This window comes from Lontra canadensis, unplaced genomic scaffold, assembly GCF_010015895.1.
Source record: "Lontra canadensis isolate GAN:19392208 unplaced genomic scaffold, GSC_riverotter_1.0 scaffold219, whole genome shotgun sequence".
In the NCBI taxonomy this organism is placed as follows: Eukaryota; Metazoa; Chordata; class Mammalia; order Carnivora; family Mustelidae; genus Lontra; species Lontra canadensis.
The window spans coordinates 414,381-437,462 of NW_022631213.1; the positions used below are offsets into that span (position 1 = coordinate 414,381).

The 23,082-nt window shown below is 55.2% G+C and overlaps 1 protein-coding gene and 1 long non-coding RNA gene across 2 annotated transcripts; one reads left to right on the forward strand and one right to left on the reverse strand.

The window, feature by feature from the left end:
* Positions 1-984: 984 nt before the first annotated feature.
* Positions 985-17,176, reverse strand: LEMD2 (LEM domain nuclear envelope protein 2). The gene is made up of 9 exons (XM_032849189.1): positions 16,390-17,176; positions 14,731-14,771; positions 11,637-11,712; positions 8,522-8,598; positions 7,596-7,675; positions 5,773-5,918; positions 4,601-4,702; positions 4,416-4,518; positions 985-1,428 (listed from the first exon to the last, which is right to left on the reverse strand). The coding sequence occupies exons 1-9, from the start codon at positions 17,135-17,137 to the stop codon at positions 1,278-1,280; spliced, it is 1,524 nt and encodes a 507-aa protein (XP_032705080.1). The 5' UTR covers positions 17,138-17,176; the 3' UTR covers positions 985-1,277.
* Positions 16,014-22,668, forward strand: LOC116862080. Its single transcript, XR_004381590.1, has 2 exons — positions 16,014-16,261; positions 21,061-22,668. It is a non-coding gene; the product is annotated as an uncharacterized LOC116862080 (long non-coding RNA).
* The last annotated feature ends 414 nt before the right edge of the window (positions 22,669-23,082 follow it).

Here is a 23,082-nt window from a genome sequence, read left to right on the forward strand (position 1 = left end):
AGAAAGACTTAAAGGGGGTGGTTGATGCCTTCTGGAGGCAGCTGTTTCGGCCCGCTTGCCCCTCTCCCGCCTGCTGCGGCTGAGAACATATGGGAACGTGGCTCTGCCGGAGAGGCTCCCCGTACTTAATAAGGCCCCCCGCCAGGGCGGTTCTGGAGCCGGGCTCCGCGCTGCGGGCTGGCGGGCTGTGGTGGGGGGGCCGTGACGAAGGTCTGCAGCGGCGCACGCACGACCCCCGGCGGCCAGCAGGGGGCAGCTGTGCGGCCGCTGCGCCCCGCGCCCCCGGGGTCGGTGCCTCCAAGTTCTGGCTCCGCTGCCTCCCCGTGGGGTGGCTGCGGTCGCCCTAAGACAAGGTGACCGTCGCACACCGGAGGCGCGGCACTCCCAAAGTCCCGGAATGCGCATCGTGGCCCCACACAGTGCCGTGGCTGCGGGGCTGGTCTGGAACCAACACTCCGTGAGAAGCACCGCTCAAGAGTCCCAGAGGCCCGGTCCTGGGAGGCTGCCTCCGGCGGCCAGAGATGGTGGCGGCAGGCAGTCCTACCCTCCTGTCTGCTCTCAGGCCCCTGTGCCTGCTCCAGGTCCTCTCAGGAGGCCACCCTGGCAGCTCACTCCTCCTGACCTGAGGGTTCCGTGTGCCAGGACCTGGCATTTCTAGAGAGTTCTTCTACAGTACATGTTCTACTTTCTAGCACCTTACCCCTTCGGGATAAAACAGGCCCCACCCAGCTAGAGGACAGGCTTTCTCCCCTCACCCTTGAGCTCCCAGGTAACACCCTCTGAAGGCACATGGACCCAACTGCTCCCCAACCCCTGCCGCCCCAGCCTGCCGTCCCGACCCGCCTCCCACAGGCACGATGTCCAGAGTGTTCCCCAGCGGTGGGAGAGCTGTAGCCCACCTAACTGCACACTTGCTCTGCAGGGTCTCAGGGCTGCTCTTTCATCTTTTCCCTGCATCAAAAACAGGGAAGAAGGGTTCTTCTCCCTTTTTCTGCCAGCAATCAGGGCAGAGAGGATCGGACCAACACAGAGGACAAGCTAGGCACTTGGCCTCTGGCTCTTCCCCACCGCTGCCCTTCAAGGAAGCCCATGCTTTCCTACAAGCTGATCTCTGAAGAGTCTTATAGACAGACCTTTGGAACCAGAGTCGGGAGGAGGGTGAAAGTCAAGGCAAGTGTGAATTCAGCACTGGCAGGTCTGGTGGCCTTCTCGCGCCCCTGGAGGGGACTGGCCTGGGACAGGCCGACTGGGAACAGGGCCCCCTCCCCGCCCGGGATTTATCGCTCGGAGTCGGAGAAGGAAGAGGGCTTAGTCCATCTCCACACCAGCATATCTTCTCCAGCCACGCGGTGGGACTCTGTCTGGATCCGGGATTCATTGGACGCCAGGAACTCCACAGCCCGGTCCCAGACCCGCTTCATGCGCCTCCTGCAAAGAGAGGAGCCAGGCTCAGCAGGCCAGCAGCACCCCGAGAGCTCCGTCTGGCACTGATCAGAGAAGTGAGTGGGCCTGTGTAAACCCTTTGTACAAACCAGGGCCAAAAATCCAGGAGCCCGGGTGGAATTTATCTGTGGGAGGAAAAGGCGTCAGGTACTAACAGAACTCCTGCAGAGGACAGAAATTTCTTGAGCCACAGAGAAATGATTCCTCAACCTTCTCTGCTCTAAAAGCATTCAATTAAAGGGAGCTGAACGGAGCCAGAGGTGGCCAGAGTACCCCCAGGTGTCCGAGTGGGAAGGGGCTGTGCCGGCCTTGGCCAGCTCTTGCTGGGGCCTGTTCCTGCAGCAGCCCCAGCCAGGCGGCCCCCCACCAGTGCTGGCTGCATTTTAATGCCCCATGTGGGCCAATTAAAGAGTGGCCACTGGGCTGCTGAGCCCAAACTCCACAGTACTTTGGAGCATGGGAATGAGCTCAGCATCTAACTGGGGAGGCCAAAAAGCCGGAGCTACTCCTGGAACCAGAGCTACCAGGCAGGGCCCCTTCTCTGTTGGCTCCCCGGGGCCTTGCAATCCCTTGGACAGCCCCCTATAAACTCTTTCCCCTCCAGGCTAGACAGGAAGTTTCCAAGGCGGTCAGGGAGGGTTGCTTTGACATCTTCTCTTTGAGGAGTCCCTGTGTTTTGTCAGCTCTGCACACTACCTCCTTGTGCCCCCTCGCGTGGAGAGGGGCTGGGGGTACGTCCGTGTGGGAGAAGGAGAGGTTCAGCCTGGGGGCGGACAAAGGAGCCCGAGGGGGCCTGTGGGTCAGGAGTTAGAATGAGGGTGCCAGGGCTTTCTACCTCGGGGGTCAGTCCTGCCACCAATGACTCCTCAGACAGTTCAGCAGTCCCCACTTGGCTGGTCTCACACCAGCCCTCCTTCTCAGGCTGCCCACGAACAGGTACTGATCAACGCCCTGCTAGCCAGCTGCTCTCAGCTCCCCTGCCTTCCTCGCCAGCCAGGCTCCCCAGCCCTCCTTCGGCCCCAAGGGCAGGCGCTCCTCTGCAGGGCAGACCTGCGCAGGGCCGAGGACAGTGGAGGGCTTGGCTGTGACGGCAGTGAGGGCATGGCTACACAAATCAGGGGCCCTGGGAGATAAATCGAGGGGCTGAGAGCCAACAGTGGGTGAGTCTCCTGGGGTTCACTGCCAGGCTCAGTCCCCATGGACCGCCATTGCACCTGCAGTCTCTGCATGGAGGCTGGGCCCTCAGGCCCAAGACGAGCAGCGGTGGTGCTCTTGTTCTTACTGCCGCTGGTGTGCAGGCCCCACCTAACGGAAGGAAGCCCGAGAGCGTCAGGGCTGCCCTTGGAGGAGCGCTCTCACTAGGCGCTGACTTAATGAGCTGTGAGGCCCTCTCCTGACACCCCCGCTCCCCACTTCCTGAGGACCCATCGCTACCCCACAGCAGTTTCCTTATTCCCCCCCGGGAAGCAAGGCCAGGGACTTGGGCTTCTTCCTCTTCCCACCGCCTCCCGGTGACCCAGGGGTGTGTGACCTGCAGGAGGAGCTCAGTAAACAGTTGTTGAGTAAATAAGGGGCTTCCATGTAGCCCTTTGCAAGGCAGTGTTGTCATCTCCGTTTCGGACGAGGAAGCAGGCTCGAAGGGGCCACTACCCATGGCCACATGACGACTCTGGGCAAGCCAGAAATTTGTGGTGGCAGCATGAAGGCACCGAGTGACATCGCCCCAGAGGGCCATGTGCCTACCTTGTGCTCACACCAACAGCAAGCACTGGCCACTGCCGGGATCCAGCTGCCCCCGCTCAGCTCCTGCCTGCACCTTCCCAAGGAGGAGGCGGGGCCTGAAAGTTCTTAAGCATCTTCACCTTTAAAAGGGGTCTTCAATGTTTTACTCTATCAATTCCTCTTGGGTTGCACAGAAACACCACCAGCAGTGGACCTTGAGCAAGTTCTTAGACTCCGGGTGCCTCAGTTCCCTCCTCTGTAAGATGGGACACTCACTGCCGTCACCTCCCATGGCTGCAGCAAGGACTGAGTGAGCAGGGCGGTGTCTCTGGAGGGCCCAGGGCAGTGCTTGCTCCCAGTGAGCGCTCAGCCAGTGAGGGCTCGGCACCCCCTGAGGGGATGGCGTCCGGTCCGACACCACAGCAAACTCTGAGGAGGGCCCACAGTCTGGGCTAATGTCGTGGCAGGCGCTGGGACCTCATCCTCCAAAGCTACCCCCGCTGGGTTTTGTCAGGCTCCATCCAGCATCTGCGGCCCAGGCGTGACCGTGGCTTGCTCCCCTTTCCCGTGTAGCTGTGCACCCTGGAAACTGACACCAGCCACCACTGCGGAACCCTGCTCTCCGCTACAGGCATGCACATGTACGTGTGCACGCGTCTGTGGGAAGCGCGCCACGGTATTTTAAGTAACGGGTCATGGTTCAAAATGTTTGCAAAACAATCTCCTCCTGGCTAGTGACTGATTCAAGAATATACAAGTCACCGGTTCCGGCCAGCAGGGCCTCAAGGAGCGTGTCACTGGCAGCTTCTGAGAATGTCTTCTGCCTGTGAGAGTGACCCGTCTCTCCCCTGCTGCCGTGACAAGGGAGATGCTGCTCCCCACTGCGGCAGGCTACCATCTTGTGGCCAGGGGGATCTCTACACCAGCTCACAGCATCTGCGGAGGCGGGGACCATAAGCATCGCAGAGAAACGGAACTAGAGACCGGACTCTTCTGTGCCACAGGACTCTGGACCTCCGCTCGCAGAAATCCAGCCTGAGCCACCGCAGAGAGGAGGGTGCCAGCCACCCCGAGTTAGCCACCCAGAGTCAGTACAGACGCTCACAGGGGCTTATTTCTTCCAGAAGCTTCTTTCAGAGCTGCGCTTGAGCAGTGGCCAGAGGCGGGCGCAGCCCCCTCCCCGGTGCCCCTTGGGGCTGCACTGCCGCCCCCAATAATTGACGCTCTGGGCCTCCTCCCGTGGCACTCACCGGCTCTGTGGAGGGATGAGGGTGTCGCGCACGTGCAGGATGCCCACATATGGGTAGCGCTCCATGTCCTGTTCCCAGTCCACGTAATGGTCCTGGACCACGTCTGCAGGGCAGGACAGAGGGCAGGACTGAGGGCAAGGACCTTCTGGCAGGTGCCAGGAGTCCTCTCCCTGGGGGCCACGCACCTATAATCTTCTTCACCATCTCATACATGGCTTGTTCCTCTTCTTCCAGCTTCCGCCACCGGTATTTCAGGAGGATCAGGAGCCCCCATAGGAAGGCCAAACCTATGAGGGAACATGGGCCCCATGACTCCGTCACATCCCTCTGGGCGGCTGGGCCATTGGCTGGGTCTCAGGGTGGGCCGGCTGCCATGCCGGTGGCGGTGAGGGAGCAGCACCAGGGTTCTGCCTGCCTGCCTGCAGTGTGTCAGGCCCAGGCCGGCCCGCAGCAGATGCGGGCCGTGGAGGGGCAGGGGGTAGGCAGGCTATGAAGTGATCATGCTCCTCCCGCCGGCTGTCACCACAGAGGCCTCCCCAGCTGCCCAGATTGCGGCTCCTCCCAACCTCATTCCGGGCCTTTCATCTCCTCCCTTGTGAACCAGAACACGGCATTTCATACATATATACATGCGGGGCCCTTTGTATTCGGAGACGCTGCTGCAGATAATGATGTCTGCACCCAGTGGCCTTGGGCAGGGAGCCGTGTGCACGCCCAGATGGCCTGTGACTTGTAACTCTGTCAGCTCTGCCGAGTGGCAGGTCCTGTAACTCGGCCTTTGGCCTTCAGAGACGCCCCGAGGTCTCTGCTCAAAGGCAGCCCCTGATGTCAGGCAACAGGACCTGCGTTTGGCTTTGTAGCTCAGCCCCCTGGGCCCTTCCCGCTTTCATCGGGTACCTAGAGCTCCCAAGGAGATGTTTACATTGTTCAGGGAATAAAATTAGGCCAAGGTCCTGCTGCGCCTTCTCCTCCTCTGAGAGGCTAGCCCTCTGGGGCCCCAGGGGCTTGGGGGAGATGATGCTGGGCTCCCGCTCGGGGCCAGGCTTCCCCCCACCACCCCGACCCCGGGGACACTGATCATCCTGACCCTGATCAAGGATATTTTCCAGTTACCCTCATGCTCCTGCCACCAATCTCTAAAGATTACCTACGGCAGAGGCTGACTTGTTCATCTCCTCTGTTTTATTACACAGACCTCAGGTTCACTAGATAGAAATGAACTCTCAGGGCTTGGGTTTTTAGAACTCATTACTCATGCCTGGGAGCGTCCCTGAGCTGGGTTCCGGGGAGGTGCTGTGAGCAGTCCCCACAGCAAGGATGGGCTGGGGTAGGGGAAGAAGGGCAGCTGAGGACTTACACCAGAAGAAGATGAGCACGTTGGTGACCGCGGTGAACAGGGCGCGGCTCAGGCGGCAGCCCACACCCATTCGGGGGCGGGCGGACTCCAGGCAGACCACTTTGTCCACAGTCGTCACCAACTCAGATGGGTCTTCCCCCTTCAACCTGAAACAGGACATGGGGCTGCAAAGCCGTTCCCAAGCTCCCAAGAGCCATGGGATCAGCCCCACTTTAGAGCAGAAAGAGAAGAAAGGAGGAGCTTCGAGGCCTCTACTTGCTTATAAAATTGACTTAGTATCCTGGTTGTATGCTTTCCAGAAATTTCCCAAGTTGGCTACTTAGAAAGAATAAAGCTTTAAAGACGGCAGCAGGCTTGAACCCCTACTGCTAAAGTGAAGTCCCCCTCTGTCGGGTCTTTTGACAGCCCCTCTCAGCATGTGGAAGATTAAACTGTAAATTGGATTCCCACCTCCCAGCACAGAGAAATGGAAATGTTTACTGAATCTCTGGCTTTGCACTGCATGGCAGGAACTGAGAGTCTGGGAGGGTGTGCTTTTCCTCGGTGACGGGGACAAGGAGGCACGTAGGCTGTTTAAGAGTAAAGATCGGGGTGCTGTGAGGCTCAGGGAAGGACAAGCAACAGGCTTTCCGAGGCCAGGCCCCGGCCCCAGCACCTCCAGCCTGGCCCCTGAGAGGTGGTGTCGGGACGTGTGAGGATGCCCACACCTGCACCTTCTTCCGGCTAGGTGCCCATCCCGTGCTCTAGACCGCACAAGGGAATGCCCAGTCTCTGAAGCGGCCCAGTATCTCACGACCCACTCTGAGCACCGGTTGTCTGAGCTGGGCTCGGCAACCCTCCCAACGGCCTACCCCCAATGTGAAAGGGCAAGTGCCATCATTCTTCTGTGCTGGCGGCTTTGGTGAGTGCTGTGGAGGATAAAATCCATATTCTCTCCTCCCCTGTTCCTAACACACAGGAAAATCGCTCAGCCACTCAGGGAAGCTTTATTTTTTTTTTAAGCCAACGAATTTTAATCGTGCCCTGCATCCAGTGAGCAAACTTTAGGTTGAGCTGCCCAAGGGGCTTCTGGTGGAGGCGAGGCCGATGGAATTAGTAGTCTGGGTGGGTTAGAGCGGAAGGGAACAAAACCCTAGAGTGTATTTGAATATCAGGAGCTGTGGCCTGAACAGAGACTCCCACAAACCCTGGGAAGCAAGAGGAAGCCGGATAGGGGCAGTGTGGCTGGTGCGCCCCTCCCCCACAGGCTGAACAGCCAGCTGGGGCTTCTCAGGAGGAAGAGGGGGCTCACCATCTCTGCTAACAGAGCTCCCCAGAGACAGAAATGAGGTCGAACTGCCCAGTCAGAATAAAATTCAGTATTTCCTTTTGCAATGTCCATGCTGAGTAAAAACCAACAGACAGAAATGTTTCATCTAGGAAGGAAAACTAGCAGCGGACAAAAGGAAGTGCAGAAAAATGCCTTCTCCAGCAACCCCGTGGGACCGGTAAATACAAGCGGCGCAGGGTGAGTTACTTGAAACGCTTAGCTAGAACACTTGGCTCACGTCCCAACACCTGGATTTTGTGTCTTATCTTGAAACGTCTCCTTATGCTGCCTGCCCCTGCCCCCCCCCAACCCCGCTGCCCCGGGGCCCTGAATGCTTCCTCTTTCCATTGCCTGGCTGCAGGCTTAGCCCACAAGGACTCAGCAGGGAGACCTGCCTCCAACTTCCGCCCTGACACACATCTGTGAGCGCTCAGCAGCCCGCCAATGGGTAAGGACCATGGCCACAGGGGCCCATGGCAGTGTTGCCACCCTGTGAGGTCCCTCCCACACTCACCAGATGCCCACGTCCTTGTTACTGCTCAGTATCCAGGTCAGTGCGGCTTCAAACTTGGCGGAGGAGTTGCCAGTCACATTCTGTGGGAGGGGACGGGAGATTAGTGCTGCGTCTGGGCGGACCAGCTGGAACATTATTCTCCTGCTGGATTAAGGAGGCCTTCTCCCATGTCCTCTGCAGGCCCCAAAGCCCCGTTCTGCTAAATGCACAATAAAGTGGCAGGTGGAAATCTGGGCCGATGAGAGCCAAGAAAGAGCTCTACTGGAAGGAGTCGATGCAGAAGCACACAAGAAAGTAATGCAGGCCTGAGGTAGCCAAGACCACAGCATCTTCTCAAGGACCAAAGCATGAGGCCAGAGAATTGGCAGATCATCTTGGGGAAAATGAAAAAAAGGGGAAGGGGGGTGGGGGCGGGGCAGGGTGGGAGGCCAGTGGCCAGTCCCTTCCCCTCTCTGGGCCTCAGTTTCCTCATCTGGGAAATGACAAGGAGCTAGGTGACCCCTAAAGTTTCTGCTGGCTCCCAAGTTCCAGAATTCTATCAAACTGGGGCCAGGCCAACAGTCCAACAGACCCTGAGCAAACTACACAGCAAACATAAAGGAAAGAGCGGACAGACAGAGTGCAGCTCCGTAAAGCTGCTGGGAAGGAGAGAAAAGTGGGGAGCAAGTAACAGGGCCCCTGGAAAAAGAGGCAGCAGGCCGGGCTCCGGCTCATAGCCCACCTTGGACCAGCCACCCCTGCTGCTGCCTAAACTGAAAGTAGCCTAACACTCAGAACTAACTTTTAAGAAAAAAAAAAAAAAAGGGAAAACAAAAAAGCCAAAAAGCAAACACAAAATGAAAAGGGAAAAAAAAAGCAGGGCTTGCAAGATCAGTACAAAAGCACCAGGACCTCTCGGGAATGGGTAAGCACCGCAGCCTACTTACTGCTAGGTACTCCTGGGCTTCCATTACAGGAATGCATTTGCTTTTTAGCTTCTCTGGATTTCCACATTCAAAATTACCTAGGAGGAAAAAACACACATTCAAACACAAAGAAGAGGTGGAAAAAAAATTACTCGGAAACGGCCTAAAAAAAACTGCAGTGAGAATCAAGCCATCAGCTCTGATGAGGAGCATGTGGCCCCGCGACTCCAGCTTCCGTGGGGCATCTTCACTCCGCAGCAAGATCAAAAGCCACTTAGCTTGGATCGATTCCAGATCATTAAAACCTGACCTGCAAAGCAGTGCAGTGATTTGCATTAAATGACTAAAAAGCTGCCCAATCCTAAGGTCTGTTTGCAACTGATCCCTAAAAGGATCAGACAGATAGCTTTGGAAGGTACCAGAATGGCACTATAAATAAACGCTACCCGGGAGAAAAGAAAGGCAGGGAAGCCGTAGGCACTGCAGGGATTCTGACCGTGATACAGGCAAGTGACCTGGTTGAGGGGTTCTGGGGATGTATGTCCAAATGCCCCACAGAGAAAAAGGGCGTCTCTGTGCTGGGCAGTGGGGCCTCAGTGTGGAGCCCCACGGTACTGTTCCCATCTGAGCACCCTGGATGACCAGCTCCCACCTAGGAGGAAGCCCACCCAGGGACATCTCCTTGGAAAAAATCTCTGGCCTGTAGGGGAATCCTATTGAACCAAATTACTCTGGACTTGGGGGCCCGCCACAGCCATTGGCTCTCGACAGCCCACTATGGCCCACCCACCACGTGCTGCTTCCCGTGGTTCACCAGGCTCCTTGAGAGCAGGGACAGCACAGGGTGTACCCGCACAAGACCCTGAAGCCACAAACTCTTAACCTGGTGCTGCCTAGGGGCCATGGAGGGGCAGTCTGTGTGCTGGGGAGGGAGTGGCTGAGGATTCTCAAAAATCTTGAGAATGAACTACAGCTTATCCCTCTAATGCCGAAGTTGATCTTGACCTTAGGGGACCCTGAGATCAAGTTGGCTTCTCCTACCCTGCCCTGATCACCCTGCCCCACTTAAGCCTGCCTGGATCATGGCCATGGTCTCCTGATTGGTTTCCTCCTCTCCCCTTTCCCATCCACGTCTTATCAACAGAAGTTTAAAATGATTCTGCTTAAATGGCACTACTACACCCGAGCTGCTGTCGCCTTGGCATTCCTGGCTCCTGGCCCCCAGCACCTCGCTCCCCTGCTTGAAGGCCTCCCTGGCGTTCACTGCCTACAGGGATCAAGCACCTGTGGCCTTGCTGACTGGTGCCGACTGGGCCCAGCTGACCTTTCCAAACTCCATCCCTTCTGTTTCTCCTTCCCCCGTGAGGCCAGTTGCTTCCATCCCTGCCCCTGTCATTTCCTGCCTCTCTGGCTCTGCCATGCCCCCCACATACATAGAATCAACCTTCCTTGGGCTTCAGGGCCTGGTACAGACACCACCTCCCCTGTGCCGCTTTCCTGACTGCTCTGACTAAAAGGCAAAACGCCTCCTGGAACTTCTGGCCTCTTGGTTCTCATCCAGTCATGCCTCATAACAGCCAGTGGTCAGGGACGTAGGTGGTATGTCTCTTCTACTAGACCAGAAGCAGCCTGTTAGCTGCAAAGGCCAGCACAAGGCTCTGCCGACAGGTGATCTGCAGGGGTGGTGGGGTGGGTAGAGCCTGATAGAGCCCTCATTCCCCAGCAATGAGACCCTAGGGTTGCCCCTGACTTGTCAGAGGACAGATGGCTTGTCAGAGGACAGGAGGCACTAGGCCCCCTGACAGCATAAGCCAGGACCACAGTCGGAGGGCAGGAAGGAGAAATATCTACCAGCATCCACGGCTTAAGACAGAGCTTCTCTACTTTATACCCTGGAGGTCTTTTGAAAATGCAGACTTTGATTCATAGGTTTGGGATGGGTCCTCAGAGTCTGCATTTCCATCCAGTAACCTCCTGGATGATTTGACTGGTCCCCGAACCACAACTGAGTCACAAAGGTCTACAACACCCTCTTGGGCCAGAATTTATATTCCAAGCACTTGGGCCGCAGAGAAAGGCCCCTGAGGCCCATGGTGCTGTGAGCTCCCACTCCTACTGCTCCTCTGAGGAGCTCCCAGATTCCTCTCTGCCCATCACCAGTCTCCTGCCGTTCAAGAGGGAGGTGGTGGCAGAGCTGGGGCCAATAAGACTGGCCCCAAGGGCTGAGGGCCCAGTACAGGCCCATCTAGCCTCGATTCCCTAGCAACAACTTTAGACAAGGCCCCACAGGTCAGAGGTGTCTCTGGAACATCTCGTAAGACTGAATAGCTCCATCTGGTTCTTGTGCCAAATATATTCCACTGGGGGCATAAGTTTTGGTCATTACCTATGGTTTTAGCAAGTGATTCTGAGAGGTGTGGGGACAGGTTATCTCTGGCCTCAGAGAACAATTTTCTAAATAAAAAAGTAAGCGAGCCTTCCGGATAGATGACTTTTTAGGGGGTATTCATGGGGGTGCTGAAAATGCCCTCTCCTAGAGTACAGGACTTCCTTTTCATTTTGTTTAAAAAAAAAAAAGAAAAAAGAAAAAAAGGACCCAAGACCACTTGGTGGGATAGGGAGATGGTTTCTGAGACGATAAGAGACTTATCCAAGGTCTTCCAGCCACATGGAGTAAATGGGACCAGAAGTGACCCCGGGGCCCTGGCAAGTGGATGGACCTGAGTGTGACTAGCCTACTGTGCCGACCCCTGGCCCCTGCATAGGCCTCTCCTCCTGGCCTGGCCAGCCACCTGGTACAGGGAGGCCCTCCAAGTCAGAAGACCTGCACTGAGGAGACCTGGGGCCTGCCACACCCCCTCCAAGGCAACATGAATGCCCCAGACCTCAGGTAGCGGGCATCCAGAGAAAGCAGAAAGGCTTGGGGCCAGGAGCCCTGGGACCCTTCCAGGGGATATGAGAACCAACTGTAGGCTGAAAGGAGATGTGACTGAGTGGAAAAGTGGGGAAGGCAAGGCGTGGTTTTGCAGGATATCTTCCGGGAGACATCTGGCATCTTAGCCGCCTGCCAGCCAACCCCCGCTCAGCTGCTGAGGGTGAGAGCCCACCACCCTGGGGCCCCGAGAGAGGCACTCACCGGCTTGGATGGCCAGAAAATTGTAGAGCTCATGCAGCAGCTCCAGCAAGGCCGCCTTCTGCTTGGCCTGACAGAACTGGAAGAGCACAGGACAAGCAGTCAACAGAGGGGCGGTGGCCGGCTCCGTCTATCTGGCTAGACCTCCTCGGCTGCACTGTCAAGGGCTGAGCAGCCCGGAACCCCTCAAAACCCATATTCTCCAAAGGATGGGTAAGTATCTGGTTAACCATAAAAGCTGAGGGAGAGCTAAAAGCAGCCCCGGTCACTGTCTAAGAGGCACCCCCCGGCCTCTGTCCCGTGACTCTCCTCGGAATGAAGGCCATGAGGTTGCGGGATGTTGTGGTCGGGCCTCCGCAGTGGGCCAGGCAAATGCCACACTACCACTGTCTCGTCCCTCCTTGGGCCATTCCCGTCTGTGTTTGGAGAGCCAGGTGTCTTCGTTCCGCCCATAAATCATCTGCTGTGCACATGAGCTGCAGCAAAGGCCTCATCCTAGACATCCAGATTCTAGACTGGAACTGCGATATCTCTAGGCATCTTGAAACGGGGGACGAAAGTCACCCGTATGAGGACATGGGCACAGGAATACAGGCACACCTAGCTCTCCTGTACCCGCAACTGAACTGAACCCATTTTGCTAGGCTGCTAGCTTGAGAATATTTAAACGGAAGGCTGCTGTCCTCGAGAGTGAATGACAGGCCACGGGCTGTCAAGAGTCCGCACTGACTCCTCATCACAATCCTGACCGCACCCCAATTTCTCAGATGAAGAGCTCGAGGTTTAGAGACTTGCTAGGACCCCAAGATCCCACAGCTAACAAGTGCTGCAGCCAGTCCCCTCTAAGCCTGCCGCCCCCTGCAGACCTCCTCTGGGGTGTCATTGGGCAGGGCACCCGACCGACACCGAGGGCCAGGGCTTGGGGCCTGGCATGACAACTGCCAGAGGAACCACAGTCCCCTTCCTTCTTGGGCTCACTTGCGGCCCTCATCTGCAAAGTGCGGGACTTGGTTTCTCATAGTCTCAGAGGCCAAGATATGTACCCTCATGTTGCCTAAAGACCCAAGAGCCCTTATAGGGTACAAAATGGCAATACCAAGATATACATGTATGACCATGAACATTCTGAGACAACTCCCAAGTCTGTAAGTAGAATCAGGTACCCAAACTACCTTTTAAAGACGAATGAGATAGGAAATGTTGATGATAGAAAATGTAACTGAATATACACGGAGATTCCAATTCTATAAACATACGTACGCAGACAGGTAAGAGGGGGAAGGAAACGCCCCCAAAATGTCAAAGGCGATTGATTATCTCTTGGTGGCAGATTCATGGCTGATTTTGTCACACTTTTCAAATTTTCTACACTAAACATCTCTTACTGTCACAACCAGAAAGAAAAAAAAACCCTACAAAAGGACAACAAACGCGGTCACAACGAGCTCTGTTCCACACTCACCGACATTTAGGCAAAGCAGGGCTCACACCACCTAAAGGGAACAGAAGGACAGAAGGCACCAGACCACGAGACGGCCCGCCTGAGACAGCACACCCACTCCCAGCCTGTCCACACGTTTTCAGCAGCACAAAGGCAGAAAGAAAAACGCTAAGTGTCATCGTTGGCTGAGAAGGGAAAGAACATGTATATCTATAACTCCAGTGCCCATCTGGGTTCTGGGGGAGCCTGAGAGTCGCACAAAGAATGAAACTTTCAGCAAGAGCCTCACCAAAGCCAAGAAGCGCCTCCCAGCCTGCCTGTTCCTGTGTCTGCCCTTCACGAAGACCAAGAGCATCCTGTGAAATCTCAGCTCAGGGGCGCCTGCCGACGATGCCAGACCCTGCCCTCGGACGCTCAGAGGTTTTAAGTCCCCAGCCTGCTCATCGGGCACGTTTTTAGCAAGGCCCCGGATTGTGCCTGTCGGGGCTCACTCAACTGGGGTGGAGAACCAAGAGATAGAAACCAGAGAAATCTTACAGACTTGTTGCCCATTTTTTGCATTCAGGGTTCAGAATTCTAGTGTTCCCTCTGGCCACTACCTATTTTTCCGGGCCACTTCCTGTAATCGCCAACTGTGGTTTGTACAACACGAGGCAGCTGAAACTTAAGACGAATCTGTTTTCCCAAAACAACGGAGAGGAAAAGATACTTGGTGGACGAACGCAATAAATGAATGTAACAAAACAACCCTTAATACACAACAGAAGCCAAAGAAGAGATGAAACCTATTATCTGCCCCAGGCCACCCCTTCGGTGACATGGGTAAGAGAGTGAACACGTGACCCTGTGTTGTTTCTTTCCCAGCTGCTGGGCTGCTAGACGTGGAGACTGAGGCCTCCAGAGAGGCCTGGCACTGCACACTTAATAATTAGACTACTAAGTCATGCCCTCTGGCAGCAAAAGGTTCCTCCTGGTAGGATTCATGACCTGAAAATTTATTGCCTCCTATCTTCCCTAGACTATCACCTGTGCCAGCATCCCAGCTCCCGGCTAATGCTATGGGCATGAGTCATAAATGGATGGGGCTGCTCGCCTTCCCCAAATATTATTTGTAGGGAACATTAAAGCTTCACAAAACAAATCTATAGACTGGGAGGGCTCATTCTACTTCAGATATATTTAAAACAACCTCCCCCCATCCCATGATGTTTCAAATCCGAACGGCACCCGTCAGCCACAGACGCACTACCAGAGGGCATGTGGACCTGAGAAGCCAGCCTCCGGGTGCTGAAAACCGTCAGCCCCTCCTGGGGAAGCCAGGGAGCTTGAGCAGTCCTTCAGCCCCCACCTTCTGCATCCCCCTAGATTGACTCAGGCAGAAGATCAAAGTCCCCAGAGCCGTGATTGATGGGAGAGCTTCCATAACAAGCCCAGGGTTGGATCCTGGGAGTTCAATTCTCTCTGTTTCAAGTACTCCTTCGCCTGCCACAATTGAGTCTGACACAAACACCACAGAACACGATGTGATTCTGGTACATTACAGGAAGCACTCCTGAAAATGAGCCTATTATGATCTTTTTCGGGGCCAGCTTACCTCCTGGCGGAGGCTAACATCCTTGGGAGGAATAACAAAAGCTTAGAGGAACGCAGACTCACCTTATCTGTTTTGCTCTCACAGTCCACTGGCAATAATTTCACTGAGACCAAGAAAAGAAACACAGAGGAAATTAAACGTGTGGGTGGAGGAAAAGACTGCAAAAAAGGGACCAGTCTCAAAATTCAGGGGAAGTAAAACATTACCAACATAAGGGTGGGGTTCGGGAAGGTGTCATCTAAGTGGTGGCATTTTTAAAACGCAGGCAGTAACACATAAGAGTTTCCCAATCCTGGATTAGGAATGAGGATGAGGGCAGCTGGGTCCAAGTCCTAGCCGGAAATGATTAGCCACGGGCTCTTGGGTAACTCAACCACTCTGAATCTCCGTTTCATTTGTAAAACGGGATCGATAAAGCTTCCCCTGCTTAACTCAGGGAGTTAACCTCCAACAAGTCAATATACATGATGGTTTTGTAAATTGCCAACAGTGATATGTTGAACAGGGATTAGTACCATCATGGGAGGGGCACTCCAGGTAAATCCCAGTATATATCCAAGAGCTGTGGTCTTAAAGCCTCTCCAGCAGTGAGTATGACAGTAGACTGACTTATGGTAACTGTACAGTCCCACGACACTCCCGGGTCTGCTTAATTTCTTTAGCAGGTGGATAAACTGCTCTCAGAGCCAAGAAATTATTTGGGTGTGTGCACAAGTCCGGGATCCATGCACCTACAGACTCGTTCGTATACCCAAACACCCATCTGTTGCCAGAGCTAAGACACAATTTAGCTTCTCCCTCCATCTTGGCTGTTCCTACTAGGCATGGAGAGATGTGGCCTTGGCCTGAGGCTGGGAGCAGGATTAATCACGATGCTTTCCAAAGAATATAAAAAACTGGTGAACTCACAATGTCACTTTATACTTAGACTTTAAATTTATACACTTTACCCTTTAAATTTATAAAGAAATGATTTCTATGTTGTTTTCTGTTAGACTAAAGCCCAGCGTTACCCAAGAGGCAAATTTCCCTTTTAAGAAACATACCAATCCTCAACTCTTCAGGAAGCATTACTGTATCCTGCAGACCACTTATTGGCATGTCTAGTCACTGAAGTGTGGACAGAAGCGTGGCTGGGAATGTCCTTGACTCACAGAACCCTCTCTGCACACACTCCAGGAGGATAATGCAAGCAAGGATAAACGCCTCCATTTATATCGGTTTAAACTCTTCTGGTGCTGCAAAGCTGGGAACCCAACCAGATCTGATCTGTGGGCAGTGAAACCTGGGGTGCCTTCAAATGGGCACTAATGTGTGAATGAGCAAGAGATCCAAGTTAAGAAGGAACTAAAAACGAATGGGGGTGGACCTGTCTGTTGGATAGGGGTGTGGTTTTCTCTAGATGGGGGAAAACCAGAGGTTGGGGTGGAAGTGACTAGGAATGAAGACTGCTTCCAGCACGTGGTTGAAAGGGAGGTTGGCAGGGAGGGTTAAGGCAGAAAATGAGAACAGCAGAGAGTGAAGACAGAAATTACTGCGGGAACTCCAGCCCTCTTCTCCCACAGAGGGAGGAAGGAGAGTCAGGGTCTGGAGGTAAGAAGACAGCCAGAGGCATCCGACAAAGCCCGGGAATGTGCAGTCTGGCGCTGGGAGGACTGGGTGGCGGTTCTGGTGGACACTCGCGCGCCCGGGGCCCTCCCCTGCGCCGGCCCGGGACGTACTGTTGTCCTCCGCCTCCTGCGGAGCCGAGGGCTTGCCCATCTTCACCCAGAGGATGCCCAGGAAGACGAGCAGCAGCCCCAGGCTAGCCCAGAACAGGAGCCGGGACAGGTAGCGCTCCAGCCGCCGCCCCGCTTCGGGCCGGGCCCGCGCCGCTCCCGCCGGGCCAGTTCGCGCCGCCCGCGGGCCCGGGCGCGGGTCCGGGCGCGGGTCCGCGCCTAGGAGGGCTGAGGGCGGCCGTGCTGGGGTCGGGGTCGGGGTCGAGGCCCACCAGCGACGAACTCCGTGGCCCGGCGCGGCCCTGTCGAGCGGCCGGGCGTCCTCGTCCTCCTCGGAGCTGCCCCGGACCGAGGTGCGGCGCCTGAGCGGCGCAGGGCGGGCGGGGTAGGCGAGGCCGCGGCTCCCGGACCAGGGAGCCGCGGAGGCCCCAACATCGCCGTAGGCCCCGGAGGTCGCGTAGGCCGAGCCCGAGACCGACGAAGAGAGCCAGGGCTCCGCTCGCAGGGAGGCCGCGGCGGGCCGTGCTCGTAGCGGCGCCTCCTCCCGCAGCCGGGCCTCCTCCCGCTGCCGCTCCTCGCCCCGCAGCCGGGCCTCCTCCCGCAGCCGCTCCTCGCCGCGCAGCCGGGCCTCGCCCCGCAGGCGGCGCAGCTTGTTGCGGTAGACGTCCCGGGTGGTGTCGGTGATGGGTCCTGGCTGGAAGCCCAGGGCCTGCAGCTCCCGCCGCAGCTCCAGGTCCGACAGGCCGGCCATGGCCAGGACGCCGCCCCCCACCCGCCCCCAGCGCGCACCGCACCCGGAACTGCTCCCGCCGCGGCCTCGGCGGAGCGGGCGGGGCCCCGCGCCATGATGGGAAGGTCTGTCTGGGCCGCCATGTTGAGAAGGTACGCGTCTCCTTGATTGCCGGCCATGATGAGGGGGTCAGAGTCGGCCTTTTAGGCCGCCATGTTGGGGAGGTCCGAGGATTTCCACCCCCCCCCCCCTCCTTCTTCCTTTTTTCTTTCCCCTCCTTGCTCAGTCCGTCTTCTCCGGAAGACCGATCGGGGTTTCTTTCCGAATATTTCGCCCCATGCGCGGTCCCTTGCCCTTGGTAGGCATTCAGTAAAGCGTTGATGAATTGCCTAAAGGTGAAATAGTGGATGAATTGCTTAATGGTGATAAACAAGCGCCAGTGGAGACTGGGGAGATGGGATCCTTTGCCTCTGTCTGTGCTTGGGGAAGGGATTTGTTTGGCCGTGAGCTAGATGCCGGAAATGTTCTGAGACCCAGTTCGACTTCAGGTCGAGGGTGGTAGGCCTCCGTGGTGTTTCCCTAGGAGTTCGCTCTGGGGTGGAGCTCCGAGGGGATGTAGGCCCTGTCCCAGGTCCCCTGCCCCAGGCCCATTGCCACGGGCCTTAAGGAGGCAGAAGACCCAAATGCCCTTGGGCTTGAGTGGGCAGTACAGGCTTCTGGGAGGAGCCCGTATGTGTGGGTAGTGGGATTTTTCACGAGAGATGGGTAGAGGAAGACCCCCGAGACACAGTCTTGTGTCACTTGCGAGTTTAGGTTGGGGACTCCCAAATCCCACCTGCGCCACTTTCAGATGTGTGATCACATCCAATTAACATTTATAGCCCGCTGGCCAGTAAAGTTGGTAGGGTAGCTATGAGGATTAGAACAGGTAATTTGTATGAGGGGTTCAAAACAGTGCCTGATAGGCCTCCTAAGTGTTTATACTTAATCCCTCTCTCTGCAGGGGCAGCACAGGGGTGGGGAGGGCCGTCTTAGAACCTCCCATAGGGCATCCTATTTGATTACAGGAAGTGAGAGGCCCTTAAGGGAAGCATGGGGAAGTGGTGGCAAATGGAAACGGAGCTATGGCTCATAGCCTCCTATTTGTCTCCCTCCCCTCTTTGTAAGCCTTCCACATCCTTCTCCAGCTTCCTGTCCCAGACGTTTGTGGCTGCCCTTGGCCTCCCAGGTACCATGCCACTGCTAACCTTCCAATGAGGTTCCCCCCTTCCCCACCCATCACCCAGCCCCCACCTTGTGTGTCCCTATTCCTTCCCTGGGTCGTGGGCAAGGCCCCTCCGCCAGTGGTTTGCATCTCTGCCACTGCCACTTGCTGTCCCACGGGGGTAGTCCTACACTGGCCGCAGTTGCTGGGAAAATTACAGCCTCTGCTGTCGGGCTTCCATTGTTAGCCTCCCCATCTCCCCCAACTTAGCTGTTCCCATGTGGTGCAATTTTTCTCACCAAGTGTTGTTTTCCTTTTCTCTGCCTGTGTTTGCACGGACTGCCATGAATTTGATATAGTGATTGCCTAACACATACACCACATAATAGTATTTTATTTCTTTCTGAAGCACTGTTTGCATGACAAATGAGTTGGTAACATTTGTGCAGCTCCTTGCAGCTGTGCAGTTCAATATATAAGGAACGAGCCTTTCGGCATCAATACTGGCCCCGTGTATTCTAAGAGGGCTTGAATCTGACGCTTAAACAAAGTGAACATTCTGGCACTTTGCAGAGTTACGGTCTGTTTCATCACAATGGATCCCAGGACGATTTAAAAATATGTCCTGAACCGGCGCCGCCCCCAGCAGTGGTCCCCCGTGTGGGCTTTGTCAAGCCGGGCTTGGGTTTGGGGCTGCTGCTGTTGCTGTACCCACCTAGGGCCCAGTGACCCCCACCCGCCAAGCCTGTTGTCTTCCCTCTAGCCTGGAACGCATCATGTCCGCAGGCGTGGCTTTCTGCCCACCCCCCCGCAGTCCATCCTCTGTCTCCGTGGGGCTTCTAGACGTTGCTGGATATCTCGCTGTGTCCAACGGGCCTTTGGGCTCATGTGCCCCCGCCACAGGGTGTTTGCCAATCAGTGCTCCCCTGCAATGCCTGCCTCCCCCCCCCCCCCCCCCCCCCCCCGCCCTCGGAAGAAGCCTCACGGTCGGTCGGATGGAGAAGTCAATCAGAAAAACCCTTACAAGGCAATCGTCCCTCTCAGGTCTGGGGCCTTTCCGTGTACCCTGCCCTGGAAAGGCCCGGTTCCAGTCTGTTCCAGTCCTGGCCCTTCCGTGGATTGATAGCCCCTCCGATGCCCTCCACCCACATCGTCTGCCAGGATGCCTTCACCTGCTCCTTGCTGCACCCCCACACTTTCTTCACTGCCCCTCTCGTCTTCCCCGCCTCGGGCTCAGCCCTCGTCCTCTTCCAGCACCACTGCCTTGTGTTGGGAGCCGCCCTGGAGGCTCATGCGAGCTTTCTCAGAGTTTGCCTCCTGGGTCGAGTATGGGAACGCATATTTTAAAGCAAAGGGCAATATTGCAAAGTCAGCGGCTGCCCTGCATGCCCCCCTTTCTCCTCACTTTCTTGTGTGTGGTTTTTGTTTTTTTTTTTTAAGGTGAGCAGCTCAGGCTGTGGGCGGTCTTCCTGATTTATTAAAGGCAGAAGAGGAAAAGCAGGCTCCAGTGTCCAAAATCTACTTAGTAACCACATCCACACATTTATCAGAGGTGAGGGGCCTCTAGGAGAAGGCTCTGGATTCCCAGAGGGCCGGCACACTGCCTGCCATCCTGCTGACCTCTCTCTGTCTCAGCAGAGCCTTAGAATAACAACAGCCATAAATCTTTTAGTGGGTTCCATTCGCCTTCTCCTCCTGCAAAGAGCTTTGCACACATTTATCAGGTCCTTAGAGACCCTGGGGAACCATGGCCTCCCTTGACCCACCCCCTTGCCAGCCTTGTGCATTTCTCTGGGCTTCCTTGGAACCGCATCATGGGTGGTATCACACAGTGGGACGGTGGGGTGCTGGCAGAGTGTGATTGAAAAGTGGGGGACAAAGTGGGTGCCCTCTGGGCTCAGGTCTTGGCTGGAATGGTCCCAGCACAGCCCAGCTTCTGGCTGCCTTATCTCAGTGCCCCCCAGGGAAGAAGAGAGCTACCTTTCATCCCTCCAGGTCAGTGAGGGGGCAAATAGAGTCACAGAGAAACTCCAGAACAGGTATAATGGGCAGTCCGGTTGGCTGCTTTTCACAATCGGCTGAAAATATAACAAAACTCTCGTTCTTTTGGCCACACTTTGATACCTGTGGTAAGAGTTCCTTTAGCGGCATGGAATACGTTCCCCATGTCAATAACAAATTGTGTATGAAGGAAAATGTAATGCTTTCAGAACATTTTCTTTTGGGCTTTGTCCATGATTAGATTATACAAAATTACAGAGTACAGATATCAGGCAATTACTCTTTGCTTTTAACTATTCAATTTCATGGCAAATCCACGTAGCTCAGTAATTATAAAATCATACCAATGTGGTTACCGAGAAAATACCTCATCATCTCCATCTTGTGAAGCGAGGCTCAGGTTGCCCTATAATTACCCGTGGTCCTGTTAAGTGTAAAGTACATTCCAGACGAAGAGGGATAATCTGTAACTCTCTGTAATTGCCAGTTTTCTGGAGAGATTCTTGCAGAATTCACGGGATGAACCTCAGTTAAGATGTGAGGAAGATCGCAGTCCTCTCCTGACTGGTTCCTCTGGGCACTTTCCCCTTTCCCATCCCTGCTCCTGGCTGTGGAGAGCTTTAACCAAAAGCGGATCTCTTTTTCTCTTTTGTGAAAATATGGTCATTTTTGTCTCGGCTCAGCTCACACTATCCTCCCCTATCCCTCCCTCCCCATCCCCCATTTTAATTTCTTCCAGGGCTCTGCATGTCCAGTAAGCAATCAAGTCTGCTGTCCTGGAAACTGGGGGAACTCGTTGGAGAAAAAGAATTATTTGAACCGATTGTGAGAAATTGAACAGCGGCAGGAGGAGAAGGAGAGAAGAAAGGAGCGGACACATCCAACCAGGCGGCTGGGGCACTGTGCATACAGATGGAGGTGGTGGCTGGGTCCCTGTTGCGGCTCATTACTGAGAAGCACATCAGAGGCCACTGGGTGAGGGTCAGGGAGAACCTGGCTGCCGCGCTGAGCTTTGAACAGGGCTGGTCTGCAGAAGGAACCCCACCCTCGGGCCACCTAAGTTCTGTGGCTGCGGAACCAATTCCGTTTTCAGAAAGGCAGATCGCCTTTGGCGCAGTCACCTAGAGCTCTCGTTTCCTTCTTGTCACCTATTTCAGTGCTGCTCTCCAACCCCAGGATCTTAAGGAAAATTCCCCCCACGCGGGGCGGTGGGCGTGGGGGCGTGGGGGCTGGGAGGCTGGCGCAGGGGGAGTGGGCGTGGTGAGCGCCCCCATCTGGTGATGGGGAAGGTAGTCTCATATAGCAACAGATCTGAGCAGAGAGGAAAAGACACAAAAGCTGTGTTTTCTGCCTTGGAAAGAGACAGTTAGCATTTGGTCTGCTTTTTGGAGTGGCTTCCGTGGAATGATGTGAATGGCACGGTGGAGCTCCGAAGGGCCAGGAGGGGTCTTGGATCCAGTACTTCCCAAGGGCAGGCTTTGTAGATTTCCCTGCCTTTCTTCCTCCTTTTCCTCCCCTGCCCTGTGCAGCCCTCTCCCCATTTATTACAGGGTGTCTTGGCAGCATTTTCCATGAACCTGCAGCTGCACTTGGGCTGATCAGTACATGCGTGGGAAATTGTGGGACTGGGTGGTGTAAAGGGTCTGGGTCCCCTGGAAGGTTCAGGTGTCCCTCAGAAGCAGTCAGAGCCCACCAAAGGAGTGTCTATTCTAAGGGTTGGGGTTGTCTGGTTCCGCTAACTACCAACTGTGGCTAAGCTCCCACGATGACTGTGGTGGGTGGAAATGCCGAAGGGGCAGCATGTCTGATTGCTGGTAACCTATGGATAGCGGGAGCTGTGGTTCCTATACAGCCCTGGTTTATAAATAAATGAACATTCATTAATGCAAAATGAAATCAGAATGATATTTCCCATCCAATTTTGTTTAGAAGGCAGAAATAAATGTGTTGACGGTGGAATTTTGCTGTGGATGCTGAGCGTAGAGTCACAAGATGATAGTAATAATAGTGATTTGCTGGTGCCTGTCCCCTGATCTCAAGGCACATATTACCACCTTGCATTTGCAAAGGCTCATTGAGGTTAGAGGGCTAGCTGGAAGTTACATAGCAAGGGATTGAGTGCAGAAGTCTCACAACTCTCTGGCCCATTAGACCTCGAGCTTGCCCGTACACAGAAAGTAGACCAACAAGGGTTCAGGAGACCTGAATTCTGGTCCTTGCTCTGCCGCTGGCTGGTGTGTGTGGGCAGAAAATGCCATCTTTTCTCAGCGGCACAGATCTTCCAGTTCCGTGGGTCTGACTTCATATTTGAACGTAGAATTTATCAAAGGCACACGTTTTGCTCCTGTACCACCACTTATGGCCCACTCCAAACTTTATCCCCCCACCCCCTATATGGAATGACCTGAGTTTAACCTTTCAAAATTCAAATATTAAATAAAAGAGTCATTTCTGTGTATTTCCCACTTTATTTGCCAGATGGGGGGCTTGCCTGGGAGAGAGCATTTTCCTTCGGAGCCCCGCTGTTGGGCATGCAGATTTTGGGGCCTCCTTTGGGTGGGAGGAGGGCTCCACCTTCTTCTCCCCAGAGCGGGCTGTCACTTGTCTGCTGGGGAAAAGCAGGGTTTGTGCTCAGGAACATTCGCAGTTCCACTTATGAAACTGACTTCTAAAGGGTGCAGGGCGGACTGGCCAGGTATCTGGCAGCTCAGCCTCTAGCTTTCTCTGTACCCTGGGGCAAGTCCTTTAACCTCTGGTTCTT